This window comes from Bombina bombina, chromosome 4 (assembly GCF_027579735.1).
Source record: "Bombina bombina isolate aBomBom1 chromosome 4, aBomBom1.pri, whole genome shotgun sequence".
Lineage (NCBI taxonomy): Eukaryota > Metazoa > Chordata > Amphibia > Anura > Bombinatoridae > Bombina > Bombina bombina.
In genome coordinates, this window is record NC_069502.1 from 1,224,522,069 (window position 1) to 1,224,541,742 (window position 19,674).

At 37.8% G+C, this 19,674-nt stretch overlaps 1 protein-coding gene across 1 annotated transcript in view; it reads left to right on the top strand.

Annotated features, from left to right (window-relative positions):
- The window catches only part of GTPBP2 (GTP binding protein 2), a 198,691-nt gene that overhangs the window by 50,458 nt on the left and 128,559 nt on the right, over positions 1–19,674 (top strand). Inside the window, exon 5 of the mRNA XM_053712754.1 lies at positions 7,775–7,972. Within this exon, the coding sequence (XP_053568729.1) occupies positions 7,775–7,972 (198 nt within the window). The remainder of the gene's footprint in view (positions 1–7,774; positions 7,973–19,674) is intronic.

Here is a 19,674-nt window from a genome sequence, read left to right on the forward strand (position 1 = left end):
AGATAGTGTAGCAGAGATCCTGGCTAGCTGCTGATTAGTGGCTTCACACATTGTCATTGGCTTATCTAATATGTCCAGCTAGCTCCCAGCAGTGCATTGCGGCTTTGCATCTGACTTTACTGATGTGTTTAATAATCCCTTTGCAGGAGTTATACAAGCAATAATAAGATGCTCTGTGTTAATCGCACTACATAATTTTATTCCTGCATGGACATGACACTTAATTTATTTCTGTAGCATCTAAAAAAGATTGTTTCAGAATGTATCGCAAAGCTTTGTTTTTTATTTTTAAATAACAGATTTTCCGGTGCTGAATAAACAAACTTTTCTGTGCAGGTTGTACCTGTCAGCTTTTTCATAAAACAAAATGTATTTAACACATGTAACAGCTGCCCTTTTCATATAGATGAGTATCCGGTGGCGTGTCCCCTTACGTCCCCAGTTGCTGTATTCCTTACACTTGTGTGCAGTTATTTATTTATAGTGTTCGTGTTCCAGTGTAATTGTGTCACTCGCACACAGCTGTACCGCACACTTGTTACACCCTGTATTCCTTACACTTGTGCACACCTTATTTCTTTCTAATGACACAGTGAGTCCACAGATCATCTCTAATTACTATTGGTAATATCACTCCTGGCCAGCAAGAGGAGGCAAAGAGCACCACAGCTGTTAAGTATCACCTCCCTTCCCTCATACCCCAGTCATTCTCTTTGCCTGCGTTGCAAGGAGGTAGTAAAGTTTAGGTGTCTGAAATAAATTTTCTTCAATCAAGAGTTTATTATTTTAAAGCAGAGCAGGTTTGCCCTGATCTTTTCTGGGGTTTAGCCGTAGTCCACGTCAGTCTCTTCAGTAGAGCAGTGGCGGCTTTTAAGCAATTGGGATCTTGTGGGGTATAATCCCCACTGCGCCTCACAATCAGTTATTGCTGCCCTGCCCCTAACTTGAAAGCCTGAGTAAGATTATTCAGTCTTTCTTCTTTCCATAGATCCATGTGAGGGAGGAAGCCCTCTCAAACCAGGTGAGCTGTCCTGCTGCCGGGCAGATTTACATTGAGGTAAGGGTCAATTTTAATTCTCTAAAAGAAGGGAAATCCTGGCACTTGAACAGTTAGTTCTGTTTGGGACTTTTATACAATCAGCCTATTAGGGGTTAATGGGTTATTGTGTGGCAGTTGTGCTGGCACTGGAGACAATACTTTTTTATGGAGGCTCAGTTAATGTTTTTGGTGTCCGGTGTATTCCTGTCAGAGTGAAGACATTGGAAGTTGTAGGTAAGCACCTCAGAGCTTGCTGAGGTGTAGCAGTTGCCTGTTTTTTCTGTAGAGCCGCTGTTTTGCTGTTAAAAAATAAAAAAAATTAAGTGCCAGCTTGAAATTTAAAGGGACAGTAATGTTTTTTTCACAATAGATATCAAAGTTGTATAAGAGTATTTTTCTTCCTAATGGGAAAGAGCCCACAGCCACATTCATTACTTGTGGGAAATAAGAACCTGGCCACCAGGAGGAGACAAAGATACACCAGCCAAAGGATCAAATACTCCTCCCACTTCCCCTATCCCCCAGTCATTCTTTGCCTTTCGTCCCAGGAGGTTGGCAGAGAAGTGTCAGAAGTTTTTTTTAAAGAACATACTTTTATTACTTTTTACGTAAAGTGTCTCTCTCATGGAGGGTAGTACTCTTCGCAATGGGACAGCAGTTTTTAATTGGTAGTCCTGTTAGTCTCTCAGAGAGGGCCTAGGCGAATGTTAGAATCCGGAGATGCAGTGGGAGTTCTCTCTGCGACACCATCCTGACATCCTATTAACAGCTCCTCTAGCACTTGGCGTTGCTGATCCTTCGCTTTGCTACTTGCTGTCTTCTCTCAAGTCCATGACGGAGGCTACTATCCATCACACTTGAAGGGCTGTGTTCCTGTTCCACCGCTAGGGCGGTTTTTGGGCCTTGGATCTCTGAATTTTCTCTCCATGGAGGGGTGTTTTGTCTAAGAACTTGGGTTTTGCTGGTTCCTTTTTTCTCCTGAGCTGTGGGGTTCTCATGGGGAGGCGCCTTTTCGGTTTTAGGCGAACTCCTTGGTTCCCTCCAGCTAGGGAGCTGGACAAGGTTTTTTTCCCCCCTTTATCTGTGGCTGCACTATAGAGGGCTGCTTAGTCATCTGTGCGGTTTCCTGTTTCTCAAGATGCTTTTGTTATTTTTCGGTCTCCTTACTTGGTCGTGTTTGGCTGATGCCCTTTTTTTCTTTTTTTTCTGGCATCTAGTGAGGCTTCTGGAGTCTCCCGAGCTAGTTTGATCTGTCTTTTGAAAGACAGGGTTCTGGTTAGTTATCCCTCTACCTTGCTTCTTCCTTTGGGGAGTTGTTGGTCTGGGTTCCCTTATGGGGGCGTGTGTATGGGATCTGCCTTTGGGCGATAGTGCGCTTCGAGTCCTGTTGGCTCGGTGGTGTTGCATGTGGGTTTTACCTTGGGGCCTTTTTTCTTCATGTTTTTGCTCCCTGCTTTTGGATGAAGCAGGACTTTATTTATGGGATGTGGTTCAGTCCTGGTGCCCTCAGATTGGGCCGTCTCTTACCCTCCCGTTCTTGGCATTCAGTGTCCTCTTTGGCTTGGGTATAATTTTCCCACAAGTAATGAATGCGGCTGTGGACTCTTTCCCATTAGGAACAAAAACATAAATTATGCATAACTGATAATTTCATTTTCTTCCGTGGGAAAGAGTGCACAGCCCCCCTGCCGTTTTTTGAGGTGTTTTTCGTCTTCTGGCACCCTTTCACCTTGATATTTCTTCCACTGATCCTTGTTTCCTCGGCAGAATGACTGGGGGATAGGGGAAGTGGGAGGAGTATTTGAGCCTTTGGCTGGTGTGTCTTTGCCTCCTCCTGGTGGCCAAGTTCTTATTTCCCACAAGTAATGAATGCGGCTGTGGACTCTTTCCCACAGAAGAAAATTAAATTATCAGGTAAGCATAATTTATGTTTTATTGCTTGGGGGTTTTCTTTTGGATAAAGATGGACCAAGAGGCCCTGCAAAATGTTACTTGTAGTTTGTGTTTTGATGCTAATGTGGAACCACCAATCCTTTTTTGTTCCTCATGTATTGAGAGAACATTGCATTACAGGGATAGTCTTTTTGATACTGAGCCATCATTACCTAAGGTGGTGGTTGTTCAGGAGTCTCCTGTTCAAGACATGCTGCAGCTTTCTCCTCAAGTGTCCCAAACCTTATTGTCCACACATGCAGTGCTCTGCGTTTCCTCTCACACTCCAGTTGGAGTTACTAAGACATTGCTACCCACATATCCTCTGCGGTAACTGATGCACTGTCTGCTTTTCTCATTCTGCAGGGGAAGCACCAGAGGAAATGTAAAGAATCAGTGAGTAAGGTTTCCGATACAGTCGTGGCTATTCCAAATGTTCCCTCCCAAAAGTCTGAGGAGGAAGATACTTCGGTAGCATCTGAGGGTGAAGTCTCAGACTCAGTGTAATTCCTTCTGCTGATGCTGAATTTGTATCCTTAAGGTTTAAGCTAGAACATCTCTGGTTGTTACTTAAGGAGGTTTTGGCTACCCTAGACGACTCTGACTTGACTTTCGTAGTCAATCCTAAGAAGTCGAGTAAGTTAAACAAATACTTTGACATTCCTTCGGTGGTGGAGGTTTTCCCGGTACCAGACTGGGCTACAGAGATTATTGCATGGGAATGAGACCTGGTATCCCGTTTTCTCCATCCCCCAATTTTTAAAAGGATGTTCCCAATAGCGGACTCTATAAAGGAGTCTTGGTAGAAGGGGCAATTTCCACCTTGGCTAAGAGAACTACTTTTCCCATAGAGGATAGCTGTTCTTTTAAGGATCCTATGGATAAGAAGTTGGAAGGATTACTTAAAAACATGTATGTATTGCTACTGTCACCAGCGCGGCAGCTTACTGGTTTGATGCGTTATCTGACTCTATTCAGACGGATACTCCTCTTGAAGAGATCCAGGACAGGATCAAGGATCTTAAGTTGGCCAATTCCTTTATCACGGATGCTTCATTACAAGTCCTAAAATTGGGAGCAAAGATTTCTGGATTTGCTTTTTTGGCTCGTAGAGCCTTAAGGTTGAAATCCTGGTCTGTGGATGTTTAATCCAAGTCTAAGCTCTTGGCAATTCCTTACAAGGGTAAGACCTTATTTGGGACGGGGTTGGCCAAAATCATTTCAGATATTACGGGAGGAAAAGGGCACTTCCTCCCTCAGGATAAGAGGAACAAACAGGACGTCAGAGCAATTTTTGTTCCTTTCGAAACTTTAAGGGTAAGCCCCCACTCTTCCAAGCAGCAACAGTCCAAGTCCTCCTGTAAGCCCAATCAGTGTTGGAACAAGGGCAAGCAATCCAAGGAGCCTGTTAGTGACTCAGTCAGCATGAAGGGTCTGCCCCTGGTCCGGGAGCGGATCTTGTTGGGGGCAGACTTAATTTCTTCGCTCAAGCCTGGGTTCGGGATGTTTCGGATCCCTGGACAGTGGACATCGTGTCCCAGGGATACAAACTGGAGTTCAAGGCCTTTCCTCCCAGGGGCAGGTTCCTTCTCTCAAGGTTATCTGTAGACCAGATTAAAGAGGGAGGCATTCTTACATTGTGTATGCGATCTCTCCAACCTGTGAGTGATAGTTCCTGTTCCAATGCAGTAACAGGGCCTGGGATTCTACTCCAATCTGTTCGTGGTTCCCAAAAAAGAGGGAACCTTCAGACCAATTTTAGACCTCAAGAGTCTAAACAAGTTTCTCAGCGTACCCTCCTTCAAGTTGGAAACGATTTGTTACATTCTTCCCTTGATTCAAGAGGATCAATTCTTGACAGTAGTTTTAAAGGATGTGTACCTGCACATTCCCATTCACGGGGACCATCACAAGTTTCTAAGGTTCGCATTTTTAGACAGACACTTCCAGTTTGTGGCCCTTCCATTCTGTCTTGCCACAGCTCCCAGGATTTTCTCAAAGGTTCTGGGAGCGCTGTTGGCGGTGCTTCGACTGCGGGGTATTGCAGTGGTGCCTTATCTGGACGACATTCTGGTCCAGGCACCTTCTTTTCAACAAGCAAACTCCCACACGGAAATGTTATCTTTTCTGCGTTCTCACGGATGGAAGGTAAATTTGGGAAAGAGTTCCTTAATTCCAGCTACACTGGTAGTGTTCTTGGGAACCATAATAGATTCTCAATCAATGAAAATGTTTCTGACAGAGGTCAGAAAGACAAAGATTCTCAATTCTTGTCTTTCCCTTCAGTCCTCTCTTTGTCCGTCAGTGGCCCAATGTATGGAGGTAATTGGTCTGATGGTGTCTGCCATGAACATCATTCCGTTTCCTCGGTTCCATCTCAGACCTCTCCAGTTATGCATGCTCAGTCAATGGAACGGGGATTATGCGTATCTGTCTCCGTGATTAGAACTGAATCAGACGAAAAGAGATTCTCTTCCATGGTGGTTGTCTCAGGAACATCTCTCCCAGGGGACCTGCTTCCGCAGGCCTACCTGGGTGATCTGGACCACGGATGCAAGCCTGCTGGGTTGGGGAGCAGTCTGGGCCTCGTTTAAAGGCTCAGGGTCTATGGACTCGACAGGAGTCGGGTACTCGGCCTCCCCATAAACATCCTAGAGCTGAGGGCGATCTTCAGTGCTCTTCTAGCCTGGAAAGTTTTGTTTCTTGTTGCAATTTCTTCTGCTCGAAGAGTTTCTGAACACTCGGCGTTGCAGTGGGAATCCCCTTACCTTCTTTTTCATTCGAATAAGGTAGTTCTGCATACTAAGTTTGGTTTCCTTCGGAAAGTGGTTTTAGATAGGACTATTAACCAGGAAATCGTTGTTCCTTCTCTGTGTCCTAACCCTTCTTCTCATAAAGAGCGTTTACTGCACAATCTGGATGTGGTACGTGCGTTGAAATACTATTTGCAAGCGACTAAGGATTTTCGCTAGTCCTCTTCCTTGTTTGTAGTTTTCTCTGGGAAACGCAAGGGTCAGAAAGCTACGGCTACGTCTTTCTCTGTGGCTAAAGAGTATAATTTGTTTGGCCTATGAAACTGCTGGTCAACAGCCCCCTGAGAAAATCTCGGCTCATTCCACAAGGGCTGTTTCCCCTTCCTGGGCATTCAAAAATGAAGCTTCTGTGGAACAGATTTGCAAAGATGCAACTTGGTCCTCTACACAATTTTTCAAAATTCTATAAATTTTGATACTTTTGCCTCGGCCGAGGCCGTTTTTGGGAGACAGGTTTTTCAATTAGTGGTGTCTTCCGTTAAGGTTCCCTGTCTTGTCCCTCCCTTATCATCTGTGTCCTCTAGCTTGGGTATTGGTTCCCAATAGTTATTAGATGATCCGTGGACTCACCGTGTCATTAGAAAGGAAAACAAAATTTATGCTTACCTAATGTATTTCTTTCTTGACACGGTGAGTCCACGGGCCGCCCTGTTTATCAGACAGTCTTTTTGTTTTGCAGACCTCAGGCACCTCTGCACCTTGTGTTACTTCCTTTCTCTCATTTTTCCTTCGGTCAAATGACTGGGGTATGAAGGAAGGGAGGTGATACTTAACAGCTTTGCTGTGGTGCTCTTTGCCTTCTCCTGCTGGCTAGGAGTGATATTCCCAATAGTAATTATTAGAGATGATCCGTTGACTTACCGTGTCAAGAAATAAATACATTTATCAGGTAAGCATAAATTTTGTTTTATTTATAGTGTGCCAATGTAATCGTGTCACTCGCACACAGGTGTACCGCACACTTGTTACACACTGTATTCCTTACACTTGTGCGCACGTTATTATTTATAGTGTGCCAGTGTAATCGTGTCACTCGCACACAGGTGTACCGCACACTTGTTACACACTGTATTCCTTACACTTGTGCCACGTTATTATTTATAGTGTGCCAGTGTAATTGTGTCACTCGCACACAGGTGTACTTCACACTTGTTACACGCTGTATTCCTTGCACTTGGGCGCACATTTATTATTTATTTATAATGTGCCATTGTAATCCTGTCACTCGTACATAGATGTACCGCACACTTGTTACACGCTGTATTCCTTATACTTGTGCACACGTTATTATTTATAGTGTGCCAGTGTAATTGTGTCACTCACACACAAGTGTACTTCACACTTATTACACGCTAGATTCCTTACATTTGTGCGCACATTTTATTATTGATAGTGTGCCAGTGTAATCGTGTCACTCGCGCACACAGGTGTATCGCACACTTGTTACACACTGTATTCCTTACACTTGTGCCACGTTATTATTTATAGTGTGCCAGTGTAATTGTGTCACTCGCACACAGGTGTACTTCACACTTGTTACACGCTGTATTCCTTGCACTTGGGCGCACATTTTATTATTGATAGTGTGCCAGTGTAATCGTGTCACTCGCGCACACAGGTGTATCGCACACTTGTTACACAAACATCTAAACTTAGCAAATGACCATAACAGGGATGACGATGCACTATTTATATATGTTAAGGTAAATTTTTTCAACCAAAAACATTTACCTTAAGTTGTTTAGTTTTATTTTGAAACCTAACAAACTGCACAAATGATCTGTGGAGTAGAAGCTCACTGGTTAATAGGGACAACTGCCACAGCTTTATTAGGGGGAATGGAAATGCCCCACAAGCCTAAGAATAAACAAAAGTTTAGTTTTATTTGTAAGGTAGAGCCCAGGGTGCTGGGGCAAGTTAAGGAGCAAGTGTCTAGAAGATGTATAGGAATATTCTACTCACGTCTAACACTGTGTGTTCTTTTTTGTAGTTCTTGGATCTTCGAGTGGCCGTACTAGGTAATGTGGATTCTGGGAAGTCTACTCTGCTAGGTGTGCTGACACAGGGAGAGCTGGACAACGGGCGAGGCCGGTCCAGGCTTAACCTATTTCGTCATCTCCACGAGATACAGTCTGGTCGGACATCCAGTATCAGCTTTGAGATCCTGGGTTTCAACAGCAAAGGAGAGGTACAGTATTGGCAAACAAGACGGGCTAAAGGGAGGGGTGTGATGGGCATGTAAGAAAGGGATAACAGGGTGTGTTATCTATGTAAGGATATGTAATGTTTCTAAAATACAGTAGGATATGTGGTCATTTTAATAATTGTTTTAGAATGGTATAACTCTATTCCCCTGGATTCATGTGATTGATCATAACTGCACATGGATGGAGATAATTAGAATATCTGTAGCCTCTCTTGTAAGTCTTCCTATGTTCCTCTCTTACTTCTGTGTTTGTGGAGGTTAAAGCTCTGCTCAGTGATCACCTAATTATAGCAGGAGAGATGCCAATAACAGGACAGTTTAGTTCCAGTCCCTGTGGCACTAGCTTAGAAGCATTGTCCTGCAGTACCTTGTTTATTTCATGTGCTTTATACTTGGAGTTGTTGTCTTCAGATGTTGGTTCTAAGAGGTCTAAGGATCTGGGTTCTCTTTTGTTTGATAGGGAGATATGGTGTATCAGTGGTTATCTGAATTATGGAAATAAAACTTCTAGGGTTTCCTAAAAAAGCTATCACTGGGCGTATGTGATATTAAACACATATGGTCTATGCTTAAACACATATGGTCTATGCTTAAACACATATGGTCTATGCTTAAACACATATGGTCTATGCTTAAACACATATGGTCTATGCTTAAACACATATGGTCTATGCTTAAACACATATGGTCTATGCTTAAACACATATGGTCTATGCTTAGACAGGAAGGGTAGTTGGGCATTTCCTGAGTGAGTAACTCGAGACCTTCTGTATTTGAGGAGCAAATCTTTCCAAACAAGAAATGATTAGAAAGCTCTGCTAAAATACATTTAAAAAGTGAGTACAATACCTACTTTACCATCTCAAGGGGTATTTGCCTGTGCACGGGGGGAGGGACATGGGCTGCTGATAGAGACAACTATTAAACTCTTCTTTAGAAACTGATATTCACAGCTGTGTGAGAAGTCTCCATATGGTCAGCTAGTATGGACTCTAGTACAGCAGATGTAGGGTGGGTCCATACGGAACTTGCAATGTATATGCAGCTTTAGCTTTTCAGAAGCCCAGGGAGGCAGTTGAGTTCTTCTTGCTGAGTGGCCGCAAAGTTCACAGCTGTAGGTACAGATAAGGGTTTATGTAGCTGTTGGCCTTTTGCAGTTAGCTGGGAAATTACAGTGAGTCTGTGTGTAACTGATAAGCGGTCACATGATCTATATGTATGTAATATGTATATTTACTTTAGTTACTGAATTACACTGAGTCTGTGTGTAACTGATAAGCTGTCACATGATCTATATGTATGTAATATGTAGATTTACTTTAGTTGCTGAATTACATTGAGTCTGTGTCTGTAACTGATAAGCTGTCACATGATCTATATGTATGTAATATGTATATTTACTTTAGTTACTGAATTACACTGAGTCTGTGTGTAACTGATAAGCTGTCACATGATCTATATGTATGTAATATGTATATTTACTTTAGTTGCTGAATTACACTGAGTCTGTGTGTGTAACTGATAAGCTGTCACATGATCTATATGTATGTAATATGTATATTTACTTTAGTTACTGAATTACAGTGAGTCTGTGTGTAACTGATAAGCTGTCACATGATCTATATGTATGTAATATGTATATTTACTTTAGTTGCTGAATTACAGTGAGTCTGTGTGTGTAACTGATAAGCTGTCACATGATCTATATGTATGTAATATGTATATTTACTTTAGTTGCTGAATTACAGTGAGTCTGTGTGTAACTGATAAGCTGTCACATGATCTATATGTATGTAATATGTATATTTACTTTAGTTGCTGAATTACACTGAGTCTGTGTCTGTAACTGATAAGCTGTCACATGATCTATATGTATGTAATATGTATATTTACTTTAGTTACTGAATTACAGTGAGTCTGTGTGTAACTGATAAGCTGTCACATGATCTATATGTATGTAATATGTATATTTACTTTAGTTGCTGAATTACACTGAGTCTGTGTGTGTAACTGATAAGCTGTCACATGATCTATATGTATGTAATATGTATATTTACTTTAGTTGCTGAATTACACTGAGTCTGTGTGTGTAACTGATAAGCTGTCACATGATCTATATGTATGTAATATGTATATTTACTTTAGTTGCTGAATTACAGTGAGTCTGTGTGTGTAACTGATAAGCTGTCACATGATCTATATGTATGTAATATGTATATTTACTTTAGTTGCTGAATTACACTGAGTCTGTGTGTGTAACTGATAAGCTGTCACATGATCTATATGTATGTAATATGTATATTTACTTTAGTTGCTGAATTACAGTGAGTCTGTGTGTAACTGATCAGTTGTCACATGATCTATATGTATGTAATATGTATATTTACTTTAGTTACTGAATTACACTGAGTCTGTGTGTGTAACTGATAAGCTGTCACATGATCTATATGTATGTAATATGTATATTTACTTTAGTTGCTGAATTACACTGAGTCTGTGTGTGTAACTGATAAGCTGTCACATGATCTATATGTATGTAATATGTATATTTACTTTAGTTGCTGAATTACAGTGAGTCTGTGTGTAACTGATCAGTTGTCACATGATCTATATGTATGTAATATGTATATTTACTTTAGTTACTGAATTACACTGAGTCTGTGTGTGTAACTGATAAGCTGTCACATGATCTATATGTATGTAATATGTATATTTACTTTAGTTACTGAATTACACTGAGTCTGTGTGTAACTGATAAGCTGTCACATGATCTATATGTATGTAATATGTATATTTACTTTAGTTGCCGAATTACACTGAGTCTGTGTGTGTAACTGATAAGCTGTCACATGATCTATATGTATGTAATATGTATATTTACTTTAGTTGCTGAATTACAGTGAGTCTGTGTGTGTAACTGATAAGCTGTCACATGATCTATATGTATGTAATATGTATATTTACTTTAGTTGCCGAATTACATTGAGTCTGTGTGTAACTGATAAGCTGTCACATGATCTATATGTATGTAATATGTATATTTACTTTAGTTGCCGAATTACATTGAGTCTGTGTGTAACTGATAAGCTGTCACATGATCTATATGTATGTAATATGTATATTTACTTTAGTTGCTGAATTACAGTGAGTCTGTGTGTGTAACTGATAAGCTGTCACATGATCTATATGTATGTAATATGTATATTTACTTTAGTTGCTGAATTACACTGAGTCTGTGTGTGTAACTGATAAGCTGTCACATGATCTATATGTATGTAATATGTATATTTACTTTAGTTGCTGAATTACACTGAGTCTGTGTGTAACTGATAAGCTGTCACATGATCTATATGTATGTAATATGTATATTTACTTTAGTTGCTGAATTACACTGAGTCTGTGTGTGTAACTGATAAGCTGTCACATGATCTATATGTATGTAATATGTATATTTACTTTAGTTGCTGAATTACAGTGAGTCTGTGTGTGTAACTGATAAGCTGTCACATGATCTATATGTATGTAATATGTATATTTACTTTAGTTGCTGAATTACACTGAGTCTGTGTGTGTAACTGATAAGCTGTCACATGATCTATATGTATGTAATATGTATATTTACTTTAGTTGCCGAATTACACTGAGTCTGTGTGTGTCTGTAACTGATAAGCTGTCACATGATCTATATGTATGTAATATGTATATTTACTTTAGTTGCTGAATTACACTGAGTCTGTGTGTGTAACTGATAAGCTGTCACATGATCTATATGTATGTAATATGTATATTTACTTTAGTTGCCGAATTACAGTGAGTCTGTGTGTGTAACTGATAAGCTGTCACATGATCTATATGTATGTAATATGTATATTTACTTTAGTTGCCGAATTACAGTGAGTCTGTGTGTGTAACTGATAAGCTGTCACATGATCTATATGTATGTAATATGTATATTTACTTTAGTTACTGAATTACACTGAGTCTGTGTGTGTAACTGATAAGCTGTCACATGATCTATATGTATGTAATATGTATATTTACTTTAGTTGCTGAATTACATTGAGTCTGTGTGTGTAACTGATAAGCTGTCACATGATCTATATGTACATGTATGTAATATGTATATTTACTTTAGTTGCTGAATTACAGTGAGTCTGTGTGTGTCTGTAACTGATAAGCTGTCACATGATCTATATGTATGTAATATGTATATTTACTTTAGTTGCTGAATTACAGTGAGTCTGTGTGTGTAACTGATAAGCTGTCACATGATCTATATGTATGTAATATGTATATTTACTTTAGTTGCTGAATTACAGTGAGTCTGTGTGTGTCTGTAACTGATAAGCTGTCACATGATCTATATGTATGTAATATGTATATTTACTTTAGTTGCTGAATTACACTGAGTCTGTGTGTAACTGATAAGCTGTCACATGATCTATATGTATGTAATATGTATATTTACTTTAGTTACTGAATTACAGTGAGTCTGTGTGTGTAACTGATAAGCTGTCACATGATCTATATGTATGTAATATGTATATTTACTTTAGTTGCTGAATTACATTGAGTCTGTGTGTCTGTAACTGATAAGCTGTCACATGATCTATATGTATGTAATATGTATATTTACTTTAGTTGCTGAATTACAGTGAGTCTGTGTGTGTCTGTAACTGATAAGCTGTCACATGATCTATATGTATGTAATATGTATATTTACTTTAGTTGCTGAATTACACTGAGTCTGTGTGTAACTGATAAGCTGTCACATGATCTATATGTATGTAATATGTATATTTACTTTAGTTGCTGAATTACAGTGAGTCTGTGTGTGTAACTGATAAGCTGTCACATGATCTATATGTATGTAATATGTATATTTACTTTAGTTGCTGAATTACACTGAGTCTGTGTGTGTAACTGATAAGCTGTCACATGATCTATATGTATGTAATATGTATATTTACTTTAGTTGCTGAATTACAGTGAGTCTGTGTGTGTAACTGATAAGCTGTCACATGATCTATATGTATGTAATATGTATATTTACTTTAGTTGCTGAATTACACTGAGTCTGTGTGTAACTGATAAGCTGTCACATGATCTATATGTATGTAATATGTATATTTACTTTAGTTGCTGAATTACACTGAGTCTGTGTGTGTAACTGATAAGCTGTCACATGATCTATATGTATGTAATATGTATATTTACTTTAGTTGCTGAATTACACTGAGTCTGTGTCTGTAACTGATAAGCTGTCACATGATCTATATGTATGTAATATGTATATTTACTTTAGTTCCTGAATTACACTGAGTCTGTGTGTCTGTAACTGATAAGCTGTCACATGATCTATATGTATGTAATATGTATATTTACTTTAGTTGCTGAATTACATTGAGTCTGTGTGTGTAACTGATAAGCTGTCACATGATCTATATGTATGTAATATGTATATTTACTTTAGTTACTGAATTACACTGAGTCTGTGTGTAACTGATAAGCTGTCACATGATCTATATGTATGTAATATGTATATTTACTTTAGTTGCTGAATTACAGTGAGTCTGTGTGTAACTGATAAGCTGTCACATGATCTATATGTATGTAATATGTATATTTACTTTAGTTGCTGAATTACAGTGAGTCTGTGTGTGTAACTGATAAGCTGTCACATGATCTATATGTATGTAATATGTATATTTACTTTAGTTGCTGAATTACATTGAGTCTGTGTCTGTAACTGATAAGCTGTCACATGATCTATATGTATGTAATATGTATATTTACTTTAGTTGCTGAATTACAGTGAGTCTGTGTGTGTAACTGATAAGCTGTCACATGATCTATATGTATGTAATATGTATATTTACTTTAGTTGCTGAATTACACTGAGTCTGTGTGTGTAACTGATAAGCTGTCACATGATCTATATGTATGTAATATGTATATTTACTTTAGTTGCTGAATTACAGTGAGTCTGTGTGTGTAACTGATAAGCTGTCACATGATCTATATGTATGTAATATGTATATTTACTTTAGTTACTGAATTACACTGAGTCTGTGTGTAACTGATAAGCTGTCACATGATCTATATGTACATGTATGTAATATGTATATTTACTTTAGTTGCTGAATTACACTGAGTCTGTGTGTAACTGATAAGCGGTCACATGATCTATATGTATGTAATATGTATATTTACTTTAGTTGCTGAATTACAGTGAGTCTGTGTGTGTAACTGATAAGCTGTCACATGATCTATATGTATGTAATATGTATATTTACTTTAGTTGCTGAATTACACTGAGTCTGTGTGTGTAACTGATAAGCTGTCACATGATCTATATGTATGTAATATGTATATTTACTTTAGTTGCTGAATTACACTGAGTCTGTGTGTGTAACTGATAAGCTGTCACATGATCTATATGTACATGTATGTAATATGTATATTTACTTTAGTTGCTGAATTACACTGAGTCTGTGTGTGTAACTGATAAGCTGTCACATGATCTATATGTATGTAATATGTATATTTACTTTAGTTACTGAATTACACTGAGTCTGTGTGTAACTGATAAGCTGTCACATGATCTATATGTATGTAATATGTATATTTACTTTAGTTGCTGAATTACAGTGAGTCTGTGTGTAACTGATAAGCTGTCACATGATCTATATGTATGTAATATGTATATTTACTTTAGTTGCTGAATTACACTGAGTCTGTGTGTGCAACTGATAAGCTGTCACATGATCTATATGTATGTAATATGTATATTTACTTTAGTTGCTGAATTACACTGAGTCTGTGTGTAACTGATAAGCGGTCACATGATCTATATGTATGTAATATGTATATTTACTTTAGTTGCTGAATTACACTGAGTCTGTGTGTGTAACTGATAAGCTGTCACATGATCTATATGTATGTAATATGTATATTTACTTTAGTTGCTGAATTACAGTGAGTCTGTGTCTGTAACTGATCAGTTGTCACATGATCTATATGTATGTAATATGTATATTTACTTTAGTTGCTGAATTACAGTGAGTCTGTGTGTAACTGATAAGCTGTCACATGATCTATATGTATGTAATATGTATATTTACTTTAGTTGCTGAATTACAGTGAGTCTGTGTGTAACTGATAAGCTGTCACATGATCTATATGTATGTAATATGTATATTTACTTTAGTTGCTGAATTACACTGAGTCTGTGTGTGCAACTGATAAGCTGTCACATGATCTATATGTATGTAATATGTATATTTACTTTAGTTGCCGAATTACAGTGAGTCTGTGTGTGTAACTGATAAGCTGTCACATGATCTATATGTATGTAATATGTATATTTACTTTAGTTGCTGAATTACACTGAGTCTGTGTGTGCAACTGATAAGCTGTCACATGATCTATATGTATGTAATATGTATATTTACTTTAGTTGCCGAATTACAGTGAGTCTGTGTGTGTGTAACTGATAAGCTGTCACATGATCTATATGTACATGTATGTAATATGTATATTTACTTTAGTTGCTGAATTACACTGAGTCTGTGTGTGTAACTGATAAGCTGTCACATGATCTATATGTATGTAATATGTATATTTACTTTAGTTGCTGAATTACATTGAGTCTGTGTGTGTAACTGATAAGCTGTCACATGATCTATATGTATGTAATATGTATATTTACTTTAGTTGCTGAATTACAGTGAGTCTGTGTGTGTAACTGATAAGCTGTCACATGATCTATATGTATGTAATATGTATATTTACTTTAGTTGCTGAATTACATTGAGTCTGTGTGTGTAACTGATAAGCTGTCACATGATCTATATGTATGTAATATGTATATTTACTTTAGTTGCTGAATTACAGTGAGTCTGTGTGTGTAACTGATAAGCTGTCACATGATCTATATGTATGTAATATGTATATTTACTTTAGTTGCTGAATTACACTGAGTCTGTGTGTGTAACTGATAAGCTGTCACATTATCTATATGTACATGTATGTAATATGTATATTTAGTTGCTGAATTACATTGAGTCTGTGTGTAACTGATAAGCTGTCACATGATCTATATGTATGTAATATGTATATTTACTTTAGTTGCTGAATTACACTGAGTCTGTGTGTAACTGATAAGCTGTCACATGATCTATATGTATGTAATATGTATATTTACTTTAGTTGCTGAATTACACTGAGTCTGTGTGTGTAACTGATAAGCTGTCACATGATCTATATGTATGTAATATGTATATTTACTTTAGTTACTGAATTACACTGAGTCTGTGTGTAACTGATAAGCTGTCACATGATCTATATGTATGTAATATGTATATTTACTTTAGTTGCTGAATTACACTGAGTCTGTGTGTGTAACTGATAAGCTGTCACATGATCTATATGTATGTAATATGTATATTTACTTTAGTTGCTGAATTACAGTGAGTCTGTGTGTAACTGATAAGCTGTCACATGATCTATATGTATGTAATATGTATATTTACTTTAGTTGCTGAATTACACTGAGTCTGTGTGTAACTGATAAGCTGTCACATGATCTATATGTATGTAATATGTAGATTTACTTTAGTTGCTGAATTACACTGAGTCTGTGTGTGTGTAACTGATAAGCTGTCACATGATCTATATGTATGTAATATGTATATTTACTTTAGTTCCTGAATTACACTGAGTCTGTGTGTGTAACTGATAAGCTGTCACATGATCTATATGTATGTAATATGTATATTTACTTTAGTTCCTGAATTACACTGAGTCTGTGTGTCTGTAACTGATAAGCTGTCACATGATCTATATGTATGTAATATGTATATTTACTTTAGTTGCCGAATTACACTGAGTCTGTGTGTAACTGATAAGCTGTCAAATGATCTATATGTACATGTATGTAATATGTATATTTACTTTAGTTGCCGAATTACATTGAGTCTGTGTGTGTAACTGATAAGCTGTCACATGATCTATATGTATGTAATATGTATATTTACTTTAGTTGCCGAATTACACTGAATCTGTGTGTGTAACTGATAAACTGTCACATGATCTATATGTATGTAATATGTATATTTACTTTAGTTGCCGAATTACACTGAGTCTGTGTGTAACTGATAAGCTGTCAAATGATCTATATGTACATGTATGTAATATGTATATTTACTTTAGTTGCCGAATTACATTGAGTCTGTGTGTGTAACTGATAAGCTGTCACATGATCTATATGTATGTAATATGTATATTTACTTTAGTTGCCGAATTACATTGAGTCTGTGTGTGTAACTGATAAGCTGTCACATGATCTATATGTATATGTATGTAATATGTATATTTACTTTTAGTTGCTGAATTACACTGAGTCTGTGTGTGTAACTGATAAGCTGTCACATGATCTATATGTATGTAATATGTATATTTACTTTACTTGCTGAATTACACTGAGTCTGTGTGTAACTGATAAGCTGTCACATGATCTATATGTACATGTATGTAATATGTATATTTACTTTAGTTGCCGAATTACACTGAGTCTGTGTGTGTAACTGATAAGCGGTCACATGATCTATATGTACATGTATGTAATATGTATATTTACTTTAGTTGCTGAATTACAGTGAGTCTGTGTGTGTAACTGATAAGCTGTCACATGATCTATATGTATATGTATGTAATATAGATCATGTGACAGCTTATCAGTTACACACACAGACTCACTGTAATTCAGCAACTAAAGTAAATATACATATTACATACATATACATATAGATCATGTGACAGCTTATCAGTTACACACACAGACTCACTGTAATTCAGCAACTAAAGTAAATATACATATGTACATGTATGTAATATGTATTTCTCCTGTTAAGTGTAGTCAGTCCACGGGTCATCATTACTTATGGGATATTAACTCCTCCCCAACAGGAAGTGCAAGAGTATCACCCAAGCAGAGCTGCTATATAGCTCCTCCCCTCTACGTCACACCCAGTCATTCTCTTGCACCCAACTAATAGATAGGATGTGTGAGAGGACTGTGGTGATTTAACTTAGTTTTTTATATCTTCAATCAAAAGTTTATTTTAAACGACACCGGAGTGTGTTGTTTCCTTCTCAGGCAGAATTTGAAGAAGAATCTACCTGAGTTTTTGGATATGATCTTAGCGGACGTAACTAAGATCCGTTTGCTGTTCTCGGCCATTCTGAGGAGTAAGGTAACTTCAGATCAGGGGACAGCGGGCAGGTTCACCAGCAAAGAGGTATTTTGCAGTATATTATTTTCTAAGGAATGGAATTGACTTTGAAAATACTGCTAATACCGATATAATGTAAGTACAGCCTTAAATGCAGTAGTAGCAACTGGTATCAGGCTGACATGTATATATGTTAACACTTAAGTATTTCTGGGGAATGGCACTTCACTGGGAAAATACTGTATGCATATATCTTTTAGCCTAACTTGCAGTGGGAGCAACTAGCAACAGGCTTTTTAAAGACATTTCATATATATTGATTTTAAAAGTTTTCTGGCAGGTTAAATCGTTTAATTCTCTGAGGTACTTGGTGAAAATTGCTTTGGGCTTTATTTTCCACATGGCTGTCGTTGTTTTAAATTAAAACAGTTTACGGAGCTCCCCTCACTGTTGTAGTGTGAGTGGGAGGGGCCTATTTTGGCGCTTTTTACTACGCATCAGAAATTCAGTCACAGTCTGTCCTTTTCTCCCTGCATGATCCAGGACGTCTCCACAGAGCTCAGGGGTCTTCAAAACTAGTTTTAAGGGAGGTAATCACTCACAGCAGACCTGTGAGACTGTGCTGGACTATGATAAAAACGTTTATATTGTCAATTGTTATACGTTTTTTTCTGATATTAAGGGTTAATCATCCATTGCTAATGTGTGCAATCCTTTGCTAATTTTCATATATATAACTAATCCGGTTCATTGTTATTCAACTGTGATAGTTTTTTGTGTGCTTCTTAAAGGCACAGTAACGTTTTTTACATATTGCTTGTAAATTTAGTTGAAAAGTATTTCCAAGCTTGCTAGTCTAATTGCTAGTTTGTTTAAACATGTCTGACTCAGAGGAAACTCTCTGTGCAATATGTTCAAAAGCCGAGGTGGAGCCCAATAGAAATTTATGTACTAATTGCATTGATGCTACTTTAAATAAAAGTTAATCTGTACATATTAAGCAACATTCACCAGACAACGAGGGGGAAGTTATGCCGACTAACTTGCCTCACGTGTCAGTACCTGCATCTCCCGCGCAGGAGGTGCGTGATATTGTAACGCCAAGTACATCAGGGCGGCCATTACAAATCACTTTACAAGACATGGCTAACGTTATGACTGAAGTTTTGTCTAAATTGCCAGAACTTAGAGGTAAACGAGATCACTCTGGGATGAGAACAGAGTATACTGATAATGCTAGGGCCATGTCTGATACTGCGTCACAATATGCTGAGCATGAGGACGGAGAGCTTCATTCTGCGGGTGACGGATCTGATCCAAATAAATTGGATTCAGACATTTAAAATTTTAAGTTTAAGCTGGAAAACCTCCGTGTGTTACTAGGGGAGGTGTTAGCAGCTCTGAATGATTGTAACACAGTTGCAATCCCAGAGAAAATGTGTAGGTTGG